This window comes from Conger conger, chromosome 17 (genome assembly GCF_963514075.1).
Source record: "Conger conger chromosome 17, fConCon1.1, whole genome shotgun sequence".
Taxonomy (NCBI): domain Eukaryota; kingdom Metazoa; phylum Chordata; class Actinopteri; order Anguilliformes; family Congridae; genus Conger; species Conger conger.
Genome location: NC_083776.1, coordinates 25,052,754 through 25,080,316, shown reverse-complemented (window position 1 = coordinate 25,080,316; position 27,563 = coordinate 25,052,754). Strand labels below are relative to the sequence as shown.

The 27,563-nt window shown below is 40.4% G+C and overlaps 1 protein-coding gene across 1 annotated transcript; it reads right to left on the bottom strand.

Moving 5' to 3' along the window:
* Nucleotides 1–7,225: 7,225 nt before the first annotated feature.
* LOC133116621 (sacsin-like) lies at nt 7,226–26,433 on the bottom strand. The gene is made up of 8 exons (XM_061226392.1): nt 26,399–26,433; nt 25,881–25,968; nt 25,618–25,729; nt 24,798–24,944; nt 21,330–22,770; nt 20,892–20,980; nt 11,972–18,562; nt 7,226–11,926 (listed from the first exon to the last, which is right to left on the bottom strand). Exons 1-8 carry the CDS (start codon nt 26,431–26,433, stop codon nt 7,605–7,607), a joined length of 12,825 nt encoding a protein of 4,274 aa, XP_061082376.1. The 3' UTR covers nt 7,226–7,604.
* Nucleotides 26,434–27,563: the final 1,130 nt, after the last annotated feature.

Sequence of the window (27,563 nt, the reverse complement as noted above, 5' to 3'; positions counted from 1 at the left end):
CAGTCTGGCCCTTCTCCTCTGACATCTCTCATTAACAGGGCGTTTCTGTCTGCAGAACTGCTGCTCACCCTGTTTTTTAGAGTGTTAGAGTATCCTGCTATCTGAATTAAATCGAGGACATCATGCAATATCAGCTCCAACAGCATGGAAACCTTTTTTGGTTGCCTTGGTAAAAGCTGTACAGGCAGTCATTCGCTTTCACTATCAGTACACTCTGCTTCTGGTGCAATTCCAGCGCTAATTCTGCTTCTAATATCCCCCTCTAGTGCTGCGCCTCTGCAAATACACCATTTCTTCATACAAAGGAATGAAACTTACCCAGCTACTACAACAATCCAGTCACTTTGCACATTTTTGCATATAACTGACATTGTGACATGTTCTGCAGAAAGTGATCATGTTCTTAAACTAAGCACATGCTGTTGCCTACTACCATAATTCAAGTGTTTCGAGATCTTGCACATACACACAGACAGACACACCAAAACAGACACACCTGCTTACATATGCAGGCACACACACACACACACACACACACACACACACACATTTTAATACTTTTATTCATGTCCACATACCAAAGTAACATAAAAGGACATAAACAATATGCAAAATATACACACTCACACACATACACACAAATACACGCACACACACACACACACACACACACACACACACACACACACACACACGTACAGGCACACACACACAGTAATGCACTAGCAGACATGTTGCTGGGTCTGTTTGGCAGGGTGGGGTGGAAGAGCTGGTTCCCCTGTATTCCATTCACTGATCATGCTCACTGAGTGTCAGTTTGCTGCTCAGACCAGGAACAGGTGAGAGACACTTTACTAATCTCTTATTTATCTCTATATCCACCTCGAGAGCTCTGAGTCTGTCTGTCCATCCCTCAGTGTTACTGGTTCTGTGTCTAGCCGAACACCTGTCTCCCTGTCTGGCTGTTTGACCGTCCCTTTCTGCTCTTTCTACTTTATGTCTGCAGTCTGCCTGTGGCTGGTTCAAAATATGATTTGTCTCTGTACATACCATTGCTGAAGTTGCAAAGTATGTTAGAAAGAATAACATATAGCTGTGTGCACACTATCAGTAATATACTATATATTCCTGAAACGATCCAGCTGTTTCACTCGGTAATGTACAGACTTGTTTGGGGCGTGGCAGCCATGTATCACTGTTTGGCAGTGTATTTCTGTGCCAGTAAGTTTTTTTTTTCCTTTCAACAGTAAACCTCCAAATATAATCTCTCTCAGTCTCTGCACTTGTAAATCGCTTTGGATTAAAAGCGTCTGCCATATGACTAAAATGTAAAATGTAAAATGTCAGTCTGAATAGTAGCATGATAGCATTCAAATAGTTGGGAAAAAGGGAGTGTTGATGGAACCTGTTCACTCCCACACCATTAAATTGTGGGTGTGCTATGTATGCTTGTATGCTACGATGTGTTTTAGGTTATAGAGAAGGCATTAGGGGCTCTATTGTCCAGCTGATATGTACAAGACCTCTCCCTGCCAAAGAGGCATTTTTCTCACGGATTTAGACCTGCCTCAGCCCATTTGATAATTTGGTTACTCACCGTGCATTAAAGTGGGGAGAGGCGTGGTTGAGGGTGTATCAATGAAGATCAAGCAGCTCACTGCAGTTTTAGTGTCAGCATTGTCTGCGATTTGTGTCTGCACTGTGCTGCTCAGATCAGGTCTCTGGTGCAGGTTGCAGCCCGGCGTATGGCAAGTTGCTAGTTTCAGGGGCTTTCCCAAACAACGTACACTTGATCATAACCTATTCAAAAGCCACTCAACCATTTTTGTGGATCATATGCTGTCCAATTTCACTTTGATAGACATCCCCCAAGCATAGCCTTCTTTGCATTAATTGTTCAGTGTCTTTTTTTCAATGTTAGTTCTTGTTTCTGTTCTCAATTTTTTATGGCTGTTCTCATAAATACTGTAGCCTACTGCAGTGTGGTCCCAGGGGTACTGTATTCTGTTCTTTTTCTTACACCTATCTGTAATGTGAAGAATGACAGTAAACACAACTTGAACTTGAACAATCATTTAATTATATGACTGTAGATAAAGGGGAAGTTCACCCCAAAAATGAAATGAAAGTATATTTCCACTTACCCAGAGTCGGCCTACTATCCATCCAGATAGTTTCACAGTGATTTTGACAAACGCATAATAGCTTTGAAATTCACAGTTCAGGTATTAACGGGTATCAAAAAAGACCTGTTGATATCTCAACCATTCAATTTGAAGCTGTTATGTGCTTTACTGAAGCTGCAACAAGCTGTAGCATTCTGGCAACATCACAGCACCACAGCTCAAGTTTCATCTGAGACATTTCTCTGATATGGTGCACTTCGGTGGAAGTAATTCTCAAGTTTTTGTAAATGTAGAATTTTGGTTCATTGAGTGCCACAAAAATATGGATCAATAAAGGTCTGCATATGTGAACTGCATGTACAAAACTCAGTGATCTTATCTGGATGGATATCTGGGTAAGTGGAAACATTCTTTAATATAATTTTTGGGTGAACTGCCCCTTAAAAATGATGGCTGCATGCAGTTACATGCATTAACTGTATTGGTTATCTGTCCCTGTGCTAGTTTAACATCAACTGCTGTAGGCAATTAGCTTGAGGTGCCACAGCTAGATTCTTCCATGGTCACTCTGCACCTCCCGCACACAGGATGTCAGGAGAAGCTTCTGATGAGTACATCCTCATCTTCCATAGCAGGGGTAGACCTGGGTGCAAACGCATGGTTCATAAAGGAAATGAAAACAGGTCACTTGAATGGCAATGATGGAATCTAGCCACTACACACCTACTGATAATACTGTATATTCAGCCGAATCCAGCCCTGGTTTCCACCTGCTCCCAGTTCACAAAGCTCTCCTCGCCTCTGCTCTGCTAAATTAAACATTCACTAGCCACACTCCATACCATATGCTATTGATTATAGATTCAGTAGCCACACTCCATACCATATGCTATTGATTATAGATTCAGTAGCCACACTCCATACAATAAGCCATTGATTATTGATTCAGTAGCCACACTCCATATCATATGCCATTGAATATAGATTCAGTAGCCACACTCCATATCATATGCCATTGATTATAGATTCAGTAGCCACACTCCATAACATATGCCATTGATTATAGATTCAGTAGCCACACTCCATAACATATGCCATTGATTATAGATTCAGTAGCCTCACTCCATACCATAAGCCATTGATTATAGATTCAGGAGCCACACACCATATCATATGCCATTGATTATAGATTCAGTAGCCACACTCCATAACATATGCCATTGATTATAAATTCAGTAGCCACACTCCATACCATATGCCATTGATTATAGATTCAGGAGCCACATGGGAAAATAGAGCCCAGCATGGGAAATACCATAAATATCAATTTACAAATACAGTGCAACCCTGTTGAAAAAAAACTGTGCTTTTGAAGCAGCTAGTAGCTGGTTGATCAGTTCAGACCAGCTCCACACTCACCATAGTTTGACCAGCTCAAGTTAGGTTTTGAAACAGCTGGTCGCTGATTATTTCAACCTGGTTATTTCTGGCTGGATTCACAGGAGTGAAGAATATAGTGTGACCACCCCCTTCATGTAACTTTTTGCTGTTTTTGCTGGGACATGTTTGTGTGAAAAGGGTTGATACTGTATAAACTACTCTACTTTAGTACTCCCCAAAAAGAAAAAATGTTCTAAAAAAGAAAAAACAAACACAATTTCCACTCCCAGTGAGAGAATCTGTGAGGACAATGCTCATGGCTTTAGTCTCATCATCTCTGTTCTCCTCCAGCCCCGCAGTGTGAATGATGAAGGCCACACTCCATGCTCTCAGTTTCGTCCTGGTCTGTCTGGTGGCCTATTACATCGCCATAGTTGTACACCCAGGGACCCCGTATGAGGGGGAAGTTTGAGGCCCTGACTGACAGGGGCCCTCAAAAAATATGAGAGATTACAGCCAATGCACCAAATTAGTTCATGAACCAATCTATATACAACAGCTAAAATATGAATCAGAAGTTATACAGTACTAATCATAGTAAGCCTAAGGCTTGGTGAAGGAATTTCATTTTTTTTCTGTACATGATACCCCCTACCTCTCTGGAGTACCAAATTATAGCTTGCTTATATACCACACAATATTCATTACCAGCTCTCTTGTCAAATCCAAAATATATCAATTAATCTGATGTTATTCAAAATGTGTAGGTATTTTAGTCTTGCATAATGTGGATGATGACTTCTGATCTTCTGGCAGGATGGGGTGAAGACATTGACTGGGTGGAGACGTATGAAGAAGCCCTGCGAATGTCCAAAACCAGGTGCTAAGCATGCTAGCGGGGCAGAACTTTGTCTGGACCTTTCAGTGCACTCACTTCATTGATTTCAATAGAAAGAAGAGATTTAGATGAATACTGTATATTTGGCTCAGGTTGCTCACTAACTCTCTCCACTCCTTAGCAAGAAACCTCTCATGGTCATTCACCACCGGGAAAGTTGTCCTATATGCAAAGGCAAGCAGTCCTTCCTGTGCCATTCATTTCACTACACCACTGAAAGTTACTTTTGAGTAACTCTGGATGTGCCGTAATTAGTAAGGTATAGGTTGAAACTGTTATATTTACCCGGATTCACAAGCAAGTGTTTAACATTCTCCTTCTCTCATTCTCCTTCGGGCTGCCGAGGGACGGGGTATGGGCGGTGTATCTAATACTAGCTTCAATTGAATCAGACAGGTACAATTGGCTACCAAATTGGGAGAGAAAAGGAAAATTAAAAAAATTAAAAAATAATAATTTGGCTAATTAAATAATTAAGGGGCAAAGGGGCGTGTGAACCATCATTGTGCCTCATTTGACTTGGTTGGGTGTTGTTCTCCTCTCATTCTCATGTATGTCCTATGGTTTAGACAAAAATCGGAATGTCTGATTTAACAAATGGTGTGCTTGTTAAGTATATTTTTACTTTATTTAAAAAACATAACTTTCCTGTCTGCATTTTTGTACAAAACCGTTTATTCACAAAAATAAGACACAAGATGTATTCAAATTAATTGTTAGATGTGTGAAATTAATTTATTTTAAATTGACTGACCTTACTGTGGTTTTAAAAGAACAAAATGCAAAAACATTTTTTGCATTGTTTCATCTCTTTGAATTGCTTCGATTGACAGCACCTTACTGCATTTTTTCTGCAGTATCTAATTAAATTCATTAAGCATTGGTTGTTTTCACAAACCTTGTTTCTGCAAAGTTTGTTCAGCAGGTTCCTCAGGTGTTTTTCAAGAGGAGGCTTGACAGTTGATCCTTGGTGTAGTACACACCAGTCAGCCATGACTGGGTCTTAGTGCTGTGACTGCTGGTCAGTACAAGTTTTCTTGCCCATTTCAGGGCATAGTTTCTTCATCTTAAAATGATTTTTACTTGTGATTAATTACATCTTCAAATTATCCATCTGACAATTGCATCACAACTCTACTAATTTGAGAGAGCAGAGAATTAAATTAAATGAGTAAAGATCATTATTGAATTCATGCAAAATTTAAATTGTGAGAGGCGTGTGATTTTGTTTTGAGAAAATCCAAACCAGCTTTACACTAGTTCCTCTAAAATATTATGGTTTTGTTATTACTTTCAAAATCATTGTCTTCACAGAAATGTATCTTTCAGCCAACATTATAACATGGCTTGGGAATTCTGCATAAATAACAATGATTCAGTTGACTGGAGGAACTGACTGTCTGATCGGCACCTTAATCTCTCTGAATCTCCACTCTCTGTCTGAATCTCTAGCTACAAGTGTTGAGTTGTGAACCAGAGGGACAAAGCTTTGCATACTATATTCAACCTATGAAGTGAGTGAACCTGATGTGAAGACCCTCTCTGAAGATTGTTTCCTCTAAAGCCTGTGCTGTACCCAAGCTTGTGAGCTTGGAAATGGGCATCAAGCCTACTGTATTTATGTACAGATCTTGTGTAAGTTATTTTTGGAATTCCACAACTTTTGGGAATTCCACAACTGGTTGTAGCAGCAATCCCATGGAGCAGAAGAGACTGAATTTGCACAGAATGGACCAGACTAACCATACAAGTGTTATAGTTTTGTTTTATAACCAGACAAGAAAGCATACATGATAAATAATATGCCTTGTACTATTTTGTATTGGTGGGAGGGGGGAGGGTGTTGAGATGGGTTGATTAAAATATTTTAAAAATTAACTGGAGCCGTTGTTATTCTTTTCAGTTTCTTAATCACATCTCCCCCCCCAACATCATTTTCCAAGTGACGTTTTTCCATGCAAAGCAGGACTATTTTCCACCAGAACCATGTCAGGGTGTGAATTAAACAATCAGAAATGTGTCACTCCATTATACTATTCCATATCTATACTACATTTATATTCCTATATAGATAATATTGAAAAGATTACCCTCTTGACATGTTACGATTTGATATTCTGCACACATTATGATTGTAATTTTGAAGCATTACATTGCTTCATGTCATTATGACAGTTAAATGTCTCTGTACCTTAAAAAAACTGGTTCACAATCAGTAGATGAGAGGTTTGCTTAGAAAATATTTGTCACCAAAATCCTCTATTTTTTATTTCTCTGAAAACCTTCCTGAATTTTCCCAAATTTTACACCCAATAATATGCGCACATGGACCAACAGTACGCAAAGAATAAGTAATGTTTCATGATGCAATATGCAATAAAAATGAAGCACTTTCAGGTTTTTTCTATTTTATTGATTAATTAAAGGCATAAGATTATCTTTAAATAAATACATGAATGTTTCTCAATTTTAGTGAACTACTAGCAAACAAACCATTGTTCTCAATTTTCATTTTCATTCACAAACATCAATACAGTCAATAACCCAAGATAATTGTCAATTTCAAAAATAACTGGTGCTGAATGCAGTCAAATATGTAGGGTACAGTATATAAAGTGTAAAGTGTATAAAAAAGAAAATGACAAAAATATTTCTTGAAACATAATAGCAAACAAACTGTTTTGTCTCTTATTTCAATGATCACTTGATCTCTCCCAATTTTAATTTTGTATTTCTGGGAACACAGCACTCCTTGGTTTGATGGCATGTTCCCTCACTCCATAACAACTGCATAGACATATTCAGACAATGGATTCCTGAAGCCAATTTATTCTTCCATTTCAAAGTTATTGAGAAAATTCATGAAAGGAAACCGATGCACTCCTGGGGTGCCCTGGGTCTGGCAATCTATATTGTTGATAGTCTGTATTTGCAATGTTACGGATTCTATTTGCCTCTCACGTTTTGTCTGCATCTTCCATCACTAGTTCCTGAAGAACTGGGAGTGACTTTGCTTTCAGAGCATTTTCTAGAAGGGCACTGATTTCTTTGGTTGAACCTTTCCCAGTATTAAAGATCAGTCTTTTGGTCATGTCTTCATTGTGTTTTAAATAGAATGTGCAACCCTCTTGTTCCCACTTCACATAAAGCTGTGTTTCTTCTGTCACAACTGTTTTGTCTCATATTTACATAACCTGAATTCATTCATGAATGTAGGAATCTATTTTAGTTAAGATCTCAGATGACAAGTCCAGCACCTCTGTTAAATTCCAAGAGTTGAATTGGTCATTGGGAATACCCGGTGAAGTATGGTAGTTTGGATACTGGGTTTTCTTGGCATCCACGCCCAGCTGCTTCAACGTGTGCACCATGTTAGGCAAAGTGTTCAGTTTGGGACTGACTCGCGACAGTTTCCGGGCAAGGCTGGTAATGGTTTGGTCGGTGGGATGATGCCCAGTGTTCTTGTACTCTGCTCCAAAAAGGGATTTCTCCACAGCTTGGTGTACTTTGAATAAACACCACTCTGTGGATGTTCCCCCAGCATCATTGTAGGCTGCAGTTAGGTCACACTTTGCCTGCCTCTGCCAACGCCGAGCTTCCTCTGGGTTTGGTCTTCTACCCTCATGGAATGTCCAGAAGTTGTGTTCTCTGGAAGAATAGCGTTGGCTAAATCCCTCCCGTCCCCTCCGATGCCGAGAGGCTTCCTGGTCCCACTCCCGGAAGAAGTCTCTGAAGGCTGAACTCCATTGAGAGTCTCCTTGACCAGGTCTGGAATGGTTGTGTCCCCCCCTTCCCCCCCTTTCTAGTTCCTCAATCTTCTTTTGCAAATATTTGCAGGCTTCAGTGGCAAGGTCAAGGCAATCTGGGTTTTTGTCTGGATGCCACCTGAGATACAGACGTCGGATACCTTTACGCCTCTCCTCCTCTGGCAGTGTCCAGATCTCCTGAAGGAATTTGTCAATTTCACTTTGCACCTCCTCCATGGACTGTGGTAGGACAGGTGGTGGGTCAGACTGCCCTGAACCCTGTGACGGAACAAGAGACATGCAGCTCCCACCAGTTGAGGAAGACCTTTTTCCCCTTTTGAACTGATACAGATCAAGAGCGCTTACTTCAATTATCTCTTGTTCCCCAATTTTAATTTTGTATTTCTGGGAACACGGCCCTCCTTGGTTTGATGGCATGTTCACCCGCTCCATAACAACTGCATAGACATACTCAGATGATGGATTCCTGAACCCAACGTATTCTTCCATTTCAAAGTTATTGAGAAAATTCATGTCAAGGACATCGATCCACTCCTCAGGAATGAGAGTCCCGGGGTCTGGCAATCTACTTTGTCCATAGTCTGTATTTGCAATGTTACGGATTTTATTTTTCTCTAATAATCTCTGTACATCTTCCATGTTTTCACACATCAGCAGTTCCTCAAGAACTGAGAGTGACTTTACATTCAGAGAATTTTTTAAAAGGGCATTGATTTCATTGGCTAGACCTTTCGCAACATTCATCATTACTTTTGGGCTCATGCTATCACTGTGTTTTAGATAAAATGTGCAACTCTCTTGTTCCCACTTCACATAAATCTGTGTTTCATCTGTTGTGTTGTCCAATGGCTCTTGATGCAGAAGAATGATTGTTTCAAGGTACTCACAGCAGATTAACTTCATTCTTTGGAAGTTCTGGCACATGGCATCAACATCACTTTGAGATAAGGAACCACAGCTCTGTTCCCTTAGGAGGCAGACAAGGCCATGTTTAAAGGAGCCAGAAGTCAATCGGTTCTTGAACCAACCACTGAATTCACAGCATTCCCCATATTCACAAGGATGCATGCTGGATTCCACTAAAGCCTGGGTAGTAACTTCAGACAACATTTTTGGACGAACACTGTTGGGTAACCGCTGTAGCAGTTTCTGAAATGCATAGGCATCATGCCAATGATTTTGAACCTCGGATTTCTGAACTCTTCCAAGCAGTTTTAGTTTCTTTTTTACAGAATGCTCAAACCTGCTAACCGAGAAATAAGTGTCATTAAAATAAAGACAACTTGATTCATACAATCTACCATCTCTTGCTGGAAGATAAAGTGGCTGAGCAATCTCCAGTGAGTTTTCTTTTCCAGTCTCGATAAGGTGGAAAAGCTGTTGAACAGTCCATCTGCATGTTTCTTTCTGGTTTGGATTCATTTCTTTTTTGCCGATGCAGTCCCGATAAATATCCTGGAGAATAGTGCTGTACTGCTGGGTAGATGCTCTATCTCTGACACCTATCTTCTTAAAGAATTCTTCATATTTAACAAGATCTGGAGGTAGTTTGAATAAATAGGGTCTGAACTTGGTGTGATTATGAAGTATCATAACTGTTTGTTTGGGCTTTACAAGTTCAGCATCTTTTTCAACCAGTACCACAGGGAGATCAATCAGAGGTTGGGCATTGAAATCCACAGCCTGGAGAAATCCATAGGACTGACGAAAAACTTTAGCTCTGGTGTTAACGTTTTCAGTGGTACTGCATGCAGCTTGGCAGATGTTCATCAGGTTTCCAGTTACATGCTGCGGGTAAGGCTCATCAAGTGCTCCTGCCTCCTTTAAAATATTTATTTGCTTCGAAACACATTTTCCTGAAGGCAATATTGGCACTGAGGTCCAAATCAGAAATTGGTTGAGTGGGTCTTTCTCAATGAGAGAACCTTTAATTGCCACAAATTCCCTCTTTCCAGCAAAAGGCTGGTGATACTCACAGAGGTCTTGCTGAATTTCAAGTGGAACAACAAATTTTATGGTCGATATTCTTTTCAAAATATCTGAGTTTGTGTTGTCCCTATTTAAAAGGCTTTCAAATAAACATTCAGATTTTTGTTTCAGCCTCTCCAGGGACATATTCCCTTTGGTGTCAGATTCAATTTTGTGTGCAAACTCAATCATTTCATCATCTGACACAACATGTTTTAGTCCTAGTTCCTTCAACAGTTCAACAGTCCTGAAAATTGTCTGTTCACATCCAATGATTTTCCAAAACTCTTCTGGAACAAACCGCTCTTTTGGGAGCATGACCTGATAAAGCTTTTGCTTATCATCATAGAAGTATGAGGCCATCTGAAGATTCCCAAAGACATCCCGGATGAATCGGACACATTTCATTGTGGAGATAATTGTATCTTTGTAATCATCAAAGTCTGGATATCGTCTTATTTCCAGAAGCATCAGGAATGCATTGAGAATCAGGGTATCATTGAATGTGCACACAGAGGGTAGGATGAACTTTACATAGTACCCTAGATCATCCAGGACTGTGATGTCCAATTTTTTTGACAGCAATAAATTCACAGTACTGTTTTTGAGAAAAAGTGTGTTCTTGTCAATGGCGTACAAATCTGGAAAGCTTTGTTTTAAGTGTGTATTCAAGATGAACACATTCCTATGCCCATCAATACATTGCCGCCTCCCTTGTATAGTTTCAAACAGTGGAAGTGACCTGAGCTTTCTTTTGTAGTCTTGAGTATTTTGTCTAGAGCATAGTCCTGCCTGAAAGAAGTGTAGAAGATCATCCAAGTCTGTATCAGCAATCCGTTTAAACAGAGTCTGCTGCGACAGACAGAGTTGCTCTAGAACAGCACTGCTGTCATTTGGATCTAACAGTTCTGGAGTAACATGCTGTGAAAGCTCAATATTTGAGAAAACACATGAGTCTAAAGTCATGAATCCAAGTTTGCACAGTATTTCATGCACCATTGATGAAAATATTGGATTGGAGACAACATTGCAAAGTGTCCCCATTGTTTTCAGAAAACGTTTGCCATTTTGACTTGAGCATATTACTGGAACAACTGGAGAATCACTAAACAGTTCCTTGATGTCAAGAAAGGCCTGGTTGTCCTTACTGTCTTTCACCTCAGCTGATTTAATTTGATCCTTAAAGAAATCCCAAAGCTGCTGGAGCCATGTGCTCACTATCTTTCCTGGAACATACAGCTTGCATTCCGGATCAACTTTACAGTTCTGAAGGAGGCCCTCAAGAATGGGTTTCAGATACATTGCTGAGGTAGGGATGGTCATTGCCTTGAGAAAGTTACCTTGCTGAAGAGCACCAATGTGCATTCCATTGACTTCATAATCAGCAAAGTCTGCCTTGTGTCCTTGAAACAGTTCACAGAATTCTGTAAAGAGCCTTGGGGAGTCAGTATGAAAATACCTCAGCATCTGATCTTGAGTAAGGAGAAGAGGCAGACCACACATGGTGTTGCAGTTGTTCTTATCAATGTCCTTCAAGCAGTAATTCAGAAGCTTTTTACATCTGCGTTTGTCTTTGATCAAAGTACGGCTAATAGGCAGGGGTAAATCATTTTCTGTCATTGCTGGATCATTCAACGGTTTCCTCTTCAGGAAGTTTATTACTGTCATTGGACTGACTGACCTTACTTTGACATGTGCTCTGTTGAAACTGGCATATATTTTAATCATTCGATATGAGAATGGGACTAGATTCATACCAATGTCTTCTAAGGTATTAACAAAGCTCTCTGAGAATGTGTCCATACCGAGATGCAGCAAAATGGAATTTGAACTGTCACTGTGGTTCAGAATGAAATGAGGTGCATCGGTTGGTTCTCCTTTGTTGACACTAGTCCAGGTGACAGTGTACATTTTTTTGGACTTCTGATTTGAACTGCTTAGAATGGGAATTACACAGAGATCCCTTTCATTGATTGACTTGAACACTGCATCGACCATTCCGTGCCACTCATGTCCGACGCGGTCTGTAACTTCAGGAAAAAAGCTTAGAAAAAAGTAATCCAAGCGTTGCTGCAGGCAATTTAGAGAAGACCTGATTTTCTTACCGGAGGCACACATGTTGTTTAAAAGGTCAGCATACAAGGGGGCAATGATGTCTAACTTCAGGGATTCATTCCAATCGGACTTACTGCTCTTACCATCTTCTTTCCACAGGTCCCTTCTGGAAGAGTCCACCTCAAAGTTTCCATTGATGTGCACTGGAAGTCCAGTGCTACTTGGTAAAGGGAGGGAACAGAAGACCCTACCAGTAAACGGCTGTAAAGTTTCTGATTTCAAACAAGCTGCCACAGCAGCCTGAGGAACTCTTCGGCTAGACTGCTCATCAGTGTTTTCATTCATGAAGCCAAACTGCTCTGCCACAATCCACTCACTGTGCTTTTTGATGGATGACGAAATATCCATTTTGTAGATGGTTTGCAGTGATTCAATTGGCCCACCTGAATCTAGTGACTTTTGAATATGATTTTGAAAATGAACTTTCTTCACATCACATTCTCTGGAGAGCTTTATCTCTGCTGAGATTGTGGTTTTGATCTGGCCATCAAGTGTCATTTCATGAAACTGTATTTTCCTAATGTGCCTCAAAAAGAGGATCAGTCCTTCAGGATCTTCCTTAAATGCACTTGAAAGTTCTTCTATATCCAAATCGTCTATTGTGTTTTTTGATATCTGTGACATTTCAGCCATTTTTTCTGTCCTTAGTGGTAACCTAAGCATAGTCCCTTCCTCAAGTTTGAAATTTGAGGGAAGGAATGTGTCATACACATCACTGAAAGAGTCTTTGAATTCCTTTTCTAGTGAATACATACAACCTGGTAATAGCTCGGTTCCATGTTGTATATATTGCAGATTTGGGTCAGATATGCAGAGCCATTTGCCTCCTGTCAGAATTGAAGGACAGTCAGTCAGATGGTAAACTGAGTTAAACCCCAGTCCATACTTTCCAGTTTTTCCTTGCACCCCATGTTTTCCACCTTCACCTAGTCGTTGAATTCCCTCCAGATCTGCATCTGAAAACACCTTGTTGTTGTACACACACAACGCTGGACCTTGCAGTGGATTCCATGTATCACCAAAGGTTTTTTTGGTGTTGTGCTTCCTTTTGTCCCAAACAAAGTGAATCTCTGTGGCCTGAGCATCATCAGCATTTTGTATGAGCTCTTTCAGAATATCCTTCTTCGATGGGTAAGCTTGTATGATGTTCTTAATCCGGACTGTCAGTTTCTCATGTTGTCCAAACTCTTTGACCATGGGTGAAAAGCCTGCAACACGGTGATTTTGCAGAGTGTTGTGTCTTGTTGTTTTAACCCCAAAGTGAAGTACAATACTCCGAGGAAGTAATTCATGACACAAAGTGACATCTTTTGAGACTGGCATCCAAGGGCTGTCATTGTAGCAGAGCTTGTGTGAGGGACATAACACACCATTTTGATCAGGCAAGAGACAGTCTTGTGGTTTATTATCTTCTGCTTCATACAATCTCTCTGCAATTCTGAGACTGAGGTTAAGATCACACTTGGAAAGTGGTCTGCAGTGATATTTAGTACTCAATTCCTGAAGAACCCCCAATAACTGATCTGAAGTGAAATACTCCTGAAGCCCAACACATTGCCAAAGGTTTCTGAATTTAGAGAAGACATCTGGAAGGTAGTAGAGGTATGGTTTAGCTTCAAAGCTTTCTGTCCTAGCCACAGATTTCACATTCACAAATTTGCCCTCAATTAGGACAAATGGAAATGATTGAGCCATCTCAAAAATGACCCCTGACTGAGTCTGTTCCTTTGTCAATTCATCCAAGTAGCCATAGCATTCATAAGCAATGTTGGAATGCATATCTCCATCCAATGCATTGAAATGTAGCTGTGCATTCTCTAGCTGCTGAAGCACTGTCAGGAGGGGTGGATTTTCAAGAACCCCCAATTTACAGAGGACTGGGACATGGTGTGATTCCAGAACTGCTTGGTCTACTGTAGTTTGTGTCATGTTTACCAGATATCGACAACTGGAACTGTACACTTCAGTGGGCTTTGCAAGTGGACTACCAGTACTTTTGTCATGCTCAGGGGTTTTTGGTGGACAGGCTGGAATGAAGGCAGTGTTTCTCAGTGAATTCCAATGAGGAGAAGTCTCATCATTTAAGTGTTCTCTTGTTAGATCCAAGATTCGCCTAACACGCTTGTATGCTTCCTTTGCATTTGTTTGCCAAATCCTGCTAATAGTTTCTGCTCTCTCTTTGATGTCCTCCAGTGAAAGAAAATCACTCAACATTCCAAGTTCTGACAACCGCTGGATTCGTTTTGGAGTGCAAAAATCCTCAGCTGTTCCTTCAAGAAAGCGTCCTTCTTCTGGATCATACAGACAGGCTACTTTTCCTGAAGGGTTCACAAGCCTCCTAATGAACTGAAGCTCTTCACAACCAATGGCTGGGATGCAAGGGTGGCTTTTCAGGAGGTCATCTATTGCTTTGTCATTCATGTCAATGGCATGCAGTACAAGAGCATCCCTGCTCCGAGGATCCATGGAACTCAGGTTGCTAAATACTATGTCTTTATAGAATTCAGCCCAGTCCAATGTCCTTGCCGCAACAATTTTGCTAAAGCCTGTCTGGCTGAAGTTATATCTCACCCAATCTGGAAGGGGAATAGCGAGGTAAGGTTTCCCTTGATTTGCCATGAACTCTTTCATTGCAATCTTTCCCACTTTCTTGTTCTGTTCTATATTTTGGTGTAAAAATCTGGCCTTCTCAATAGAGCACCAGCTTTTCCCATCACTGAAGAGTTCAGGAGCCTTGCCAGAAACATTGTGAGCAATGGCAGAGTAAAAAGCAACAGTGAGAGATTGAAAAGATGTGCTCACTTTCTTTTTGTCAGGCCAGAACATGTAGTAATGGTACCCCTGGAGTTCTCCCTTTTTTGACATTTCCTTCAACACAGAAAGTGTGAAAATGTACGACCCTGTGACCGCATCTTGAAGCAAAGCCTTGTTCCATTCATGTTTCACTCCAGTATCCCAAAGGCCCTTCCTGTTAGACGTCACAGCAAAGAATCCATTGATATTAACTGGAAGACCAGACTGAATCGAGAGTGGGAGGAAACAGAACACCTGGCCAACTGAATCATGCTTTTCAGCTAACCAGTTTCCCCCTTTTGGATCTTTTTGAAGAGGCACGGCAATGCTTCCGACTGGCAAAGGAAACCTCTGTTTACTTTCTTTCTGGAACATGTCTAATGATGTTTGCATTCCAAAGCAGGAATTCACAAGCCAGTAGCTGACATCAGATACATTCTGGTAGTTTGTTGTCACTTCAATGATGTTTGCAGAGAGGCCGTCAGTGACATGTTCAAATTTTGCATCAATTTTCAACAAAACTTTTAAAGAATCACTCTGCCTTGTTTTCAGAGGAGTGTCATCTGGGACACGCATCGTGCACACAACTTTTCTGGTGACTGTGAAGAGAGTGTTTACTTGTTCAGCACATGGGGGAGTACTAGAATTTTCAGGTAGAATCTCAAGAGACACTTTGCTTATGTTTCTCAAAAACAGCATAATTTCCCCTGAATTATGAGTCAAATGTTGTTCAAAAGCACCAATATCATCTCCTTCAAAAACCTTGTCGCTGACCTCTGATGACAGAGCCTCTTTCTGTGTCCGGAAAGGCAATTTAATGAGTGTTCCCTCGAAGAATTTGTGAGCACTGTCTCTTGATAAATCACAGTCAAAGATCCCTTGATAGGGCTTGAACTGTCCAGGAAAGCTGTGAAAAAGACGTTCCTGGAATAAGTCGAGTTTGATCCCAGGACATGCTTTACTTTCTATATGCTTCTTCAGATGAGTCACATTTGGATCGAGTATCAGGAGATTCTTACCACTGAGGACAGAGGGAATATCCGTCATGTGATAAACAGAATTGAAACCAAGCCCAAACTTCCCAATTTTTTCTACTTTTGTTTCTTTGGAAGCAGATCCAACTTTGGTAATGTTTACCCAATCTTCTTCTGTGAAAAGTTTATCATTGTATGCCCAGAGACAAGGACCCTGGCAGAGAGACATATCTTGGTCTATAAGGCTGTTAGGGGGATTTTTGTGCTTTCTGAAATCGAGCATGAATTTACATGTGGTTGCGCGAGCATCTTCTGCATTCTGTATAAGCTCTTTGAAGAGGTCCTTTTCCTCATCATACTCTTTCAGTATGTTTTTGATCCTTAGGGTTATTGGTTCTGTCTGGCCACATTGCTCTATGCCAATGAATTCTGGGTTTAGGATTCGAGTGCTGAGGGAGGGAATTTTCAACCAGTCAACTGTAGCTCCTGGTATCTCTCCATGTATTACATAGAACTCCTCCTCGTCTTTCCTGAGGTCTTCCAAACCATCCCTGGAGATGTCACAAAACACAGTGGAAGATAATTTCTGCAGGTTAAATAGTCCATTTTCTACCATGACTGGTATGGGGAGATTGTCCTTAATGCTTTTCTGCCCTTTCCTCATCCAGTTCAGAATGGCAATGGCTACTTTCAGTTCAGACTGAGTTCCATAAGATGGCAATTTTCTGTCAATGTGTTGTTTCATGCTATGCAGCATCCCCTCAATTTCTTCATCTGACACTGATGCTCTCACTCCAAACTCAGTTAGCAAGTCTCTGTACGCCAGAAATTCTTCTGGTACCTTTTTGATATAGGAGCTAAGATCTAATCCTGGTGGAGAGTTCAATACTACATCACAAGGAGGCACAAATTGATTGTGAATCCAGAGCCAAGGTACATTTTTCTTATTCACTGTGCCTCTGAATTGAGCAATGTTATCTTGCATGAATTTGTAAATGCTGTGCAACTTCACTTTGAAGTTTAAATCGATATCTGGATTGTGCATTCCAGATACGCTTGCTTTCAGAGCAGAAAGATTATCAAACACTTTCTCAGGCGGAGGTGAGCTTAGCAGACCAAGCTTTTCACTAACCTTCTCATTCAGTTTCTCAGTAAGAGGCATGACATGACTCACAATATTGAAGTACTTTGAGTGCCGTACCTCCTTTGGCTTGAACATTCTTGGCTTTTTGTTTATACTTTGGTGTCCATTCACAGCATCTGGAATGTTGCAAGGAATCCACTGGGTTCCCAGTAGCTCACTAAGCTGTTGAACCGAGAACTTTGAAAGCACGTGGGTGTCATTCAAAAGTTTCATCAGGGCCTCTGCTTTTTCTGAAGCCTTTTGCAGAGACTGCACCTGCAACCTTGCAATGTGCTTGGCCACATGAAGGGCATCATTAGCAGTGATGGTATTTTCATCTGTCTTCATCCCAAGATGTCTCAAAGTGTCCAACATCTGGGGATTACTTCTTAAGGCCGTGGGAGGAAAGAATTCCGGCTCAAACAGGGCTTTGAATGTTTTGTTGTTAGGATCAAATAAATCTGATGCTTTTTTGAGATCTCCTGTTTTCAAGTCAATGAAGCTCAAATGTATACATTTTTCATACAATGCCTGGTCCTGTGCAAAAAGGACGCTACCATGTTGTAATATCCAGGTCATTATTTGGTCTGACTCTTTCCTTTTGTATAGTCTCTTCTCAATTCCATTGACCAAAAGTGTGGCTGCCTGAGCTGCATTAAGGAGGTCAGTCTTGAGCAATGTAAGGAGCCTACGGTCTGCTTCGTTTGCACACTGCACAACTACATCAGTCATAAGAAGAGTTTCTGGGAACAATAGAACTGAATTCAGAACAACTGCCTGCTTTGACTTAACAGAAATGTATTGTCCAGTTTTGGATTTTAGAGAAGCCATTGAACGGAATAGGGGCAACTCCGAGAGAAGGCCTTTCTCTGCTGGTGTGAGAGAATCCAGTGAAGAGAGACACAATTTCAATTCTTCCTTTTCCATGGGTGAAGCAGACTCAATTCCATGGATGACTTGATGCTTCTCCAAGTTCAGGAACAGTTGTAGTATGTTCCTTGGGGAGGGAGTTAATACATAGGTCTTAAGATCCCTATGATCAGGAAAGGTGTCTCTCTGTATGATGGTACCACCCACTTTTCTCACCACCTTTGCAATTTGTTCCGATAAGCTGTCCTGATCGCTTTTATGAAACACTAGAGTCGTGTTCCGTTGCAGCTTTACAAGAATTACAGAACTGGTGGAATCCAACAGAGGTTGAAGAGGGATTAATGGCATGCCAACAAAGCTGCTTAGCTCTCTCCAATTTGTGTTGAGATATTTCCAGAAATCTTTTAGCCACTGCATAGGAGGGTGTTGACCATTTCCCACCTGCCAAGTCACATGACCTTGTGTCTTCTTCCAGTCTTCAGGAAGACTTTTTATGGCATATTTAGCCACCATTTCTGAATCCATCTCGATAATTTTATTGTATGTACCTGCAAGGTAATGCAAACAATTTAAATGTATTTAAATGTATATATTTATTTTTAAATTATTTAAATTTAAATTGTACTCCAATGACAGTTGCACTTGTCTCTAATATAATATACCTTCTTTTTATGGGATTTTCTGTCCTCCATTTTCAGCAAACTGATAACATTTAACCAATACTAAACCAAAAAAGATATTATCATTCAGTCTCACATCCAGGTGAGTCACTGTAAAAGTGTCACTGTAAAATTTGAATGTAAAAATAGCTATGGAATGCTATACCTAGAGGTGGTTCTGTGTGTGTGTTTTAAAAAGAAGATTTTTGGGAAACATTAAACTTATCCTTTAAAGATATAATTATGATAACATACAGTGGGATCCAGAATTACTGGCACTCTTGATAAATATTCATGAAAATACTGTTTCAATGGAATCAACCAAATTCTTACATTTTTCATTTTTCACATTTTTGTCATTTGGCAGACGCTTTTAATCTAAAGCGACTTATAAGTGCATAGGTTCTTCCAAAAGTCAAAGCATCACATCCATTACTAGGAAAATACACATGGAATGCTGGTCTAAACATATAGTTGTCATCATAAGCGCAATGTTTATTTTTTATTTTTTATTTTTATTTTTTTGGGTTAGACAAGGTTTCAAACAACTTTAATACCTTTGGTAAAGATGGGCCCTCATCTTCAGTTCAGACCATACATTTTTGATGGGATCTCAGTCAGGAGACCATTGCAGAACATGGTTGTTTTCACTTAACCATTTCTGTGGGGATTTTGATTATATGTTTGGAGTCATTGTCCTGCTGGCCAATCTACCTACAACCATGCCAAAAATGTCCATGTTCTTGATCTTAAATAGTGCCACGGACAACTGCCAGCAAAGCATCTACAAAACCTCAATGGCCCACCTTCATATTTGTCAGCAGGTATAAGGTGCTTCTCCTTCTTTGGATTTCTCCTTTTGCTGCCAAACATGTTGAGTATGGCCAAACCTTTCTCATCTGACCATAGGACTCTCATCCAGTCAAAAATTATGTTTTGCTTGGTTTTGTTTATTATGGTCAGTAAGGGCTGTCTTTGTGCCACCCTTCCAAATAGTTTGTTGGTATGGAGATACCATTTTAAAATTGTTATCATTTTTACACCTATGGTTTTCAGAAAAGAATTTATGGCTTAAAAACATTGAAGATTGATGAGAGTAAGTGTATTGAAATAAAAGTATATACACTCAGTGAGCACTTTATTAGGTATTTTTTAGACTTCTTTTTCTGCTGCTTTATTCTGCTGTTGTAGCCTCTCCACTTAGAGGCTTGACACATTGTGCGTTCAGATATGCTCTTCTGCATGCCACTGTTGTAATGCGAGGTTATTTGCATTACTGTCACCTTCCTGTCAGCTTTGATCAGTCTGGCCCTTCTCTCTGACCTCTCTCATTAATAGCGCATTTCTGCCCAAAGAACTGCCGCTCACTGGATGTTTTTTTGTTTTTTGCACCATTCACTGCAAACTCTATAGACAGCTCCAAGGGATCAGCATTTCCAGAGATTCTCAAACCACCCAGGGTGGCACCAACAATCATTCCACTGTCAAAGCCACTTGGATCACATTTCTTCCCCATTCTGAAATTTGGTCTGAAAAACAACTGAACCTCTTGACCGTGTCTGCGTGACTTTATGCACTCAGTTGCTGCGACATGATTGGCTGATTAAATATTTGCATTAACAAGCAGGTGTGCAGGTCTACCTAATAAAGTGATCACTGAGTGTAGTTTCCCCATGTGTTTGAAAATAATATATGGATTAAAATCTGTTGTTTATTAAAGGCAGCTTTTTTTCTTCATTTGTATTTAGGGTGGCAGTAATTCTGGAGCCCACTGTACCATTACCAAACATGGTTTTCTGTATAAAGTGTTTCCCCTTATATTTTCAATGCACATTACCATATGCAAGTGTACTATGGAAAATAATCAAAGCGTATGTGATTACCATCGGCAAGATGTTAACTACCAATGCAAATAATATTCAAATTGCCTTCTTTGAAAATAAAGGTATGGAGGACAATGTCTCATTTTTCTTTTTACAGTAATTTCACTTACTGAGAACAAAATAAAACCATGACCCTGATTTGGGTCAAATCAAGACCGTGACCCAAATCTTGAACTAGTGTCATTCTTTTTATATCACTTCAAAACATGGCACCAACATTGCCCAAATTTGTTTGTCTACTCCAATAATGTAGGCCAATTCATTTGTGTCCAAATTGATAGAATGGTATCTGTTCCGTATGAAATGTAATTGTGATGAAGATGGTGCTTTCTTACTTGTTGCTGCCAGTTTCCTCAGGTGGATCAGAGTGTTACTTCGGAGATCTCTGGGTAAGAATACTTCTTTCATGCCTGGAAGCAACTCACTGCAGGAAAGCATTACAACAAAAATGAATTGTAAAATATTTATTAGTTTTTTATTGTATGTTTATATACGAAGGGCAGAATATTTTTAAATATATCATGCACAATTTTACTTCAATTTAGTTTAAATGCACCACAATCTTTAAAAAAAATACAAACTTAATTATGTTAGTCAGATCATATTTTGGTTGGTACAAATTATTTTACATTTTTAATTATTAATTTCCTCTCCGAGAGCAAATGTAAGTTATTTCATTCAGGAACCTTGCTTTTATATTGGCAATAAAGGCCAAGAATTTAAACAAGATAAAATACACCAGATTGTTGGGTTGACGTCTCTGCAGAACTTACTGTGGGAACTGCTCATTGTCGATGAAGGCCAGATTGTGATCTTCATTTGTGAATGTCTTGAAGGTCCCATTGCTAAGAGGTAGAAGCTGCAGCTCCCAGAGCTCACGGTATTTTCCATCACTGAGCATGTACTCCAAAATCAAGAGCTTGTCCTCCCTGGAGAGATTTAAATTTCCATTTTTGCGGAAGACATTTCGAACAAAATCAGGGGTTGTTCTTCTTAAGGTTTCGGGACTTTCAACAGTAGTCTGGATGTCTCTTGATACATGACTGGGAATGGACACCAGTTTTTCCCCCAGTGCTATCAAAACACTCGACACCGCATTCTTCATCTGCGGCTCCATGCTGTCATCAGGCAAGAACACAGCTTCTGACAGCGTCACCCATTCATCTGCATCCACAGCCAGAGAAAAGACAGATTCATTCAGCAGGAGAAATTGCTGCAGCATTTCCATAGCAACACCATGCCATCTCTCCTTGTGTTTCATTTGGTCAAGGTCAGGCCAAAGACAGTACACGGAGGAGGAAGGAAAGTCGTAGACTTGAGAAAAGCGAATGGCGTCCAGGATGATCATGTGGTATGCACAAGGGAAAACCTCCTTAATGAGCAACTCATTCCAGACAGCAGCTTCATCAAATCTCTGGTCCTCCTCCCGCCATTTGATGTGCCTCCTGTTGTCTGTGAGGCCGAAGCAGGCATTAACACGGACGGGGAGCCCAGTGCTGTTGGTTTCATTATTTGGAAGGGGCAGAAAGCAGCTCAATCTTCCATCAGTCAGAGACCTCTCCTGGTCTAATGGGAATGCCAGGTCAACTTGGGGTCGAAAGCTTTGTTTCTTGGCTAGCGCGTCCAGTTCTGGCACCTGCCCTTCTTTCATACAGCATGTTGTTATAAGCCACTGGACGTCTGTTTTGCCTTTGCTTGGACAGTCGGAGGATATGTTTTTTAAATGTGTGAAGCCCTCCACAGTCAGCATTTCTCTTGAATGAAAAGATTCATTAACCGTAAGGCTTGATGCGGATGCTTTATGCCTGACATTGACTGAGCCATTTGTACTGATATGAATTAAGGAGACTGATGAAACCTTTCTCAGGAAAAGCAGGCTCATGTCTGCATCAGCAATGAAGCTGTTAAAGAGCTGAACCACTCTGTCAGAATCATACATGTTGTCTGAAATCTCAGATGGCTCATTACGTAAAGGAAAGCGAAAGAGGGTTCCGCTGAACTTTTTGCCTTCGCCAACGGCATCTTCCCAACATTGGTCACTGACATATCCGAGCACGTCTCGAAACGGCTGGACCTGATCGCTCAGCCTCAGCAGTGCTTCCCTGTCTTCCTCATCGTCAAGAGACCAGCGCATGCCTCCCTCTCGCTCTCCAAATATCGTCTCCTGTGGGTCCAGCATGCCAAGGTATTTGCCACTGAATATGCATGGTAAATCTAGAAATGAAGAGTATTTATTATTTATTTAGCAGGAACCATTCACAATTAAAAAACCATTGCACCAGAGTTAGCTTCAAGCTAATTTACATCAGCAGTCCTTGGGCAAGTACAATACAAAAATAACACAATATTGCATTCATTGCATTTGGCAGTCGCTCTTATCCAGAGCGACTTACAGTTGGTTAGACTAAGCAGGAGACAGTCCTCCCCTGGAGCAATGCAGGGTTAAGGGGATTGAACCACCGACCCAGTCATGTACCTTAACCATTACGCTACAGGCCGCCCTATAAAATGCTGTAAATAACAATTACAATCAGTAAAATTAAGAATTAAAGCGAGATCATCATAACAAAGGTAACTACTAGGGAGGACATTATTGTGTCAAAACTTTGAAATTGGCAGATTCTCTGATATTAGTGGGTAGTAAGTTCCATTTTCTGATTGCTTTAATGGAAAAGGCGAACGGTTGTCTTTTTCAATGCGGTGACAGTCTCCTCTCACTGAGGCTCTAGTCTGACTATGGGGGTGAGCAAACATTCTTTAAAAGGGGGTGGTGCGATATCATGAATAATTCTACACATACAATCAGCCAGGCCATAAATATTTGGACACTGACAATGTTATTTTAGCTGTCTACCACAGGATATGGGAGTTGGACGTATAATGAATATGAGCTCAAAGTGCAGATTTTAGCTTTAATTTGAGGATATTTACATCTAAATCGGTGAACGGTGTAGGAATTACAGCCGTTTCTATACATCGTCTCCCCAATTTTAGGGGCTCAAAGATTATTGAAAATAATTAACATAATCATAGATTAAATTGGGCGGCACGGATGGTGCAGTGGGTAGCACTGCCGCCTCACAGCAAGGAGGTCCTGGGTTCGAATCCCCGTCGGCCGGGGCCTCTCTGTGCGGAGTTTGCATGTTCTCCCCGTGTCTGCGTGGGTTTCCTCCGGGTACTCCGGTTTCCTCCCACAGTCCAAAGACATGCAGGTTAGGCCAATTGGAGAGTCTAAATTGCCCGTAGGCATGAGTGTGTGAGTGAATGGTGCGTGTGCCCTGCGATGGACTGGCGACCTGTCCGGGGTGTATTCCTGCCTTTCGCCCAATGTATGCTGGGATAGGCTCCAGCCCCCCTGCGACCCTGATCAGGATAAGCGGGTTCAGATAATGGATGGATGGATGGATAGATTAAATTGTCATTTTTTCATACTTGGTTGCATATCCTTAGCATGCCATGGACTTCCTGATGTCCGTGACCTATCAATATCATCAGAGTCTGGATATCATATTTTCAGCGATACTAAAACTCTTTGCATTTTAATGGATCTCAATGGGAATTGGGGGGTGGGACTAGATTCAGCTGTAAATTACGCCGATAAAGTTTAGAACACATTTCTTGGCTAAATGGCTTTAAGTCATCAAGGGTCCAAAGTATCAAATGAGGCTCAAACCATCATGCTGTTGTCAGATATGCAGCAGATATGGATGGATCACTTCAAGGGTTGTTTCTCCTGAATAATTGTCCTACTGAACCTGATGGATTTAGATTAAAGATTAAAGTCTGCACTTTGAGCTCATATTGATTCATTATTTACTCCCAACTCAAATATCCTGTGGTAGGCAGCTAAAATAATAACTTTCTCAATGTCCAAATATTAATGGACCCGACTATATAAAGAACAAAATTGGTCAAAAGTAATCAATTATATATTTTTTATAATGTTACAATAATGATAGGCTCTTGTCTTTTTATCCATAGTTTTCAATGTTTGTTTCTACAAGGTATACAGTGATTTGATATGAAAAATGTATGCTGAAAATGAAAAATAATGAGAGGGAAAATGAAAATTCATGTGTTAGTAGTAAGAGGAATGACAGACATCGCCACAGCCCCCATCCCTCCAATCTCACCTGGTGTGGCAGAAAGGCCAGAGCAGCATCTGATGTTTAACATACACATAACAACAGTCACAGTTGTTCAAACAGTAGATGGAATAATTAGCCATTTGTGCAAATCACCTGTAACATGATAGATGGAGTTGAATCCGATTCCAAACCGGCCCACTTTGTTTGGATCGTTGCGTTTCACGCTCCTCCCTGTGGTCTGTATGCCTTCCCAGTCTTCCTCCATGAACTCTGCATCGTTGTAGGCATAGAGGGCAGGACCTGCTCAAAAACAACCATAACAATCAGAATGAATGCCAATTAGCTCTCAGTAATTGTATGCAGCTCTAACACAGCTTACAGAGATACAGACTGCTCCTCACTGAATAGGATAACATGATCTAAAACAGTGCCTGTATCTGGGTGTTACTAATAGTTTGTCTTTTTGTTAGATCATGAACCAGTTTTTATGGTGTTATGTTAGATGACATGAGCAACCAATCTCCATTACAATATTCCCATGACTTACATCAGAAAAATGTTTTAAAAGTGCAAACCTCAGACTGTGGTTAGACTGTACATTTTATTTCAATTTGACATGATAAAGCACAATTACATGCCAATTATGTGCTTAACTACGTTTGATATGTAAAAGTGCCCCCTGGTGGGCATTACAGTGAAATGTGAAGGATTGGCCCGACGGGAGCATTCTATAACCCAGCTGAGAACACTAACCAGAGCCACTATACAGCAAGCAGAGGGGCAAAATGTAAGACAGGGCAAATACGGTCAAACCCAGAAATTCAACAAGGTAATCTCAAACCACAAATCTGCGAGCAAAGTTTGAACAGCTGAGCTGGGTTTAATTGTACACTTTATCCCTGACGGTTCCCTTCCCTTGCTTTAAGGGGGGAATTCCAAAAATGCAACAACACCACTTTTGCAAATACAATACCCTGGTATTTCTCCAGGTCTTCAGTCCAAAGGGTCTGGGTTCCATAGGCTCTGTCATCATGGATGAACACTACCTCTGTAGCACCAGCATCATCAGCATTCTGTATCAGCTCCTGTTCATGACACAACAGTAATCTTCCTTGTCATCATCAAAATGAGCATAATACATGAACAAGGTCTGATGCACAGTAAGGAGAACTCATTGTGTGAATATGAGTAATGAACACCTGGGGTGGGCGGGGGTGTATATGAATAAAACCGCACCTTCAGTATTTGACCTCCATCAGGATATCTGCGCAGAATATCTTTTAAATAGTCGATAAAAGGTGGAGATGTGGCACCAAAGGCATTTCTAGGGAAAAATAATTATAGAACATACAAAGTTAGAACTCCTCTGTACAGTGCCCAGAAAAGGTATTGCGGTGTGTCATGCAGTGTGTGCGCTTTGTCCACCCTTCCCCCCACTCGTCTCTTCCCCGCGAGAGGAGCAAGATCTACATCCGATGTCCACCTGGATTCATCATGCATCGAAATGGCACACTGACAGCACAGAATGTATAGCCCGAGCAGTTTGTTTTCTAGAATTAGGCTACCAAAAATGATAACAGGAAACAATTCTAGACCTAATATACTTTTATTTGCGGATAGTCAAATGAGAACCGAGAGTCAGACCTGGAGCAATCACGACAGAATTTATATTTGACTTTATGCACCTAAAACACAAGGCATCTAAACGCAATTTGTTATCAGCCTTCAAAAATAGTTCCATTTCGTCAACTTACTTCCGTCTCCTCTTTTGTCTTGCCGACAAATCCATTCTTCTAAATGTGATCCTTATGAAAGAAAGTACTGTTATAATGAGGTGGTAATCGGTGGTTAAAATAGAACATTTACAACTTATACATTATATGTGCATATATGAATTGAACGTAGCCTATAGCTTAACATACAAGTAACACTCAAGTGATGTTACGCTAAAATAAGCGAAATGAACAAGCGGGAGATTAGTAATGTAACCCATTAGCCGGAGCATAGTAGATTAATCACATTACCTTCAAAATCTTTGCATGCTCCATTTGTTCATGTCATCTTATCAGTACTGAACCTCCCATAAAAGTGAGCGTAGCATGCGGTGTTACATTCCTTTTATGAAGGCACATCCCCTGGCACCGCCAAACCTTAAGTTTCGATTTACCAAGTTTAGTCAACACAATAAGCCATGAGTTTCGATTAACCAAATAAAATGATAATCGCTAAATTACAGACGAAATGAAACTCAAAAGTGTCGCAAGCAGTGCCCGAGCAATAAAAACGTAAACATGTACTAATTGTAAGAAAATCTATGGATGTGTGTTTAATTGCATCTTTTAATACTATCCAATGAGAACAAATCATAATTTAGAATTTAAGTGCATTTTTACACAACTTTTAGTATCAGCTGATGATGAAAAACGGCATGTCCAATGCCAGACTTGTGCAGTGTAATGACAATTAAAGCACCAGCCGAAAAGCAGCGGTTTTAAAGGCAGCGCTGTCTCTCGTGTTACAGCAATATGTTATTAGTAGCATACATTTTTGCGATATTTGTTTGTGCATGTAGTAGTATTTGGATAGAGTTTCAACTTTTAATATTTGTGCTACTTGACGCCCTTGAAGAACAAAAGATCAACAAAATTACTAATCATACTCACAACAAATGGTTTTTAAGCCATTAATGCGGTCCACGGGGGCAAGAACAAATCAAACTAGTTGTTTCCAAAAATGCTGATATTGGTCGGATCATAAGCAATGGTAACACCACAGATATTAATTTTTTAAAAATTAAAAAATTAAAAAAATTGATAAGCTCTGACATGGTTGGGGGAAATGTAGCAAGATGTTCCTGAATGCAAGACTATTACCATTTTACTCAAATTTCATTATTTATTTAAAAAAAAGAATAATAAT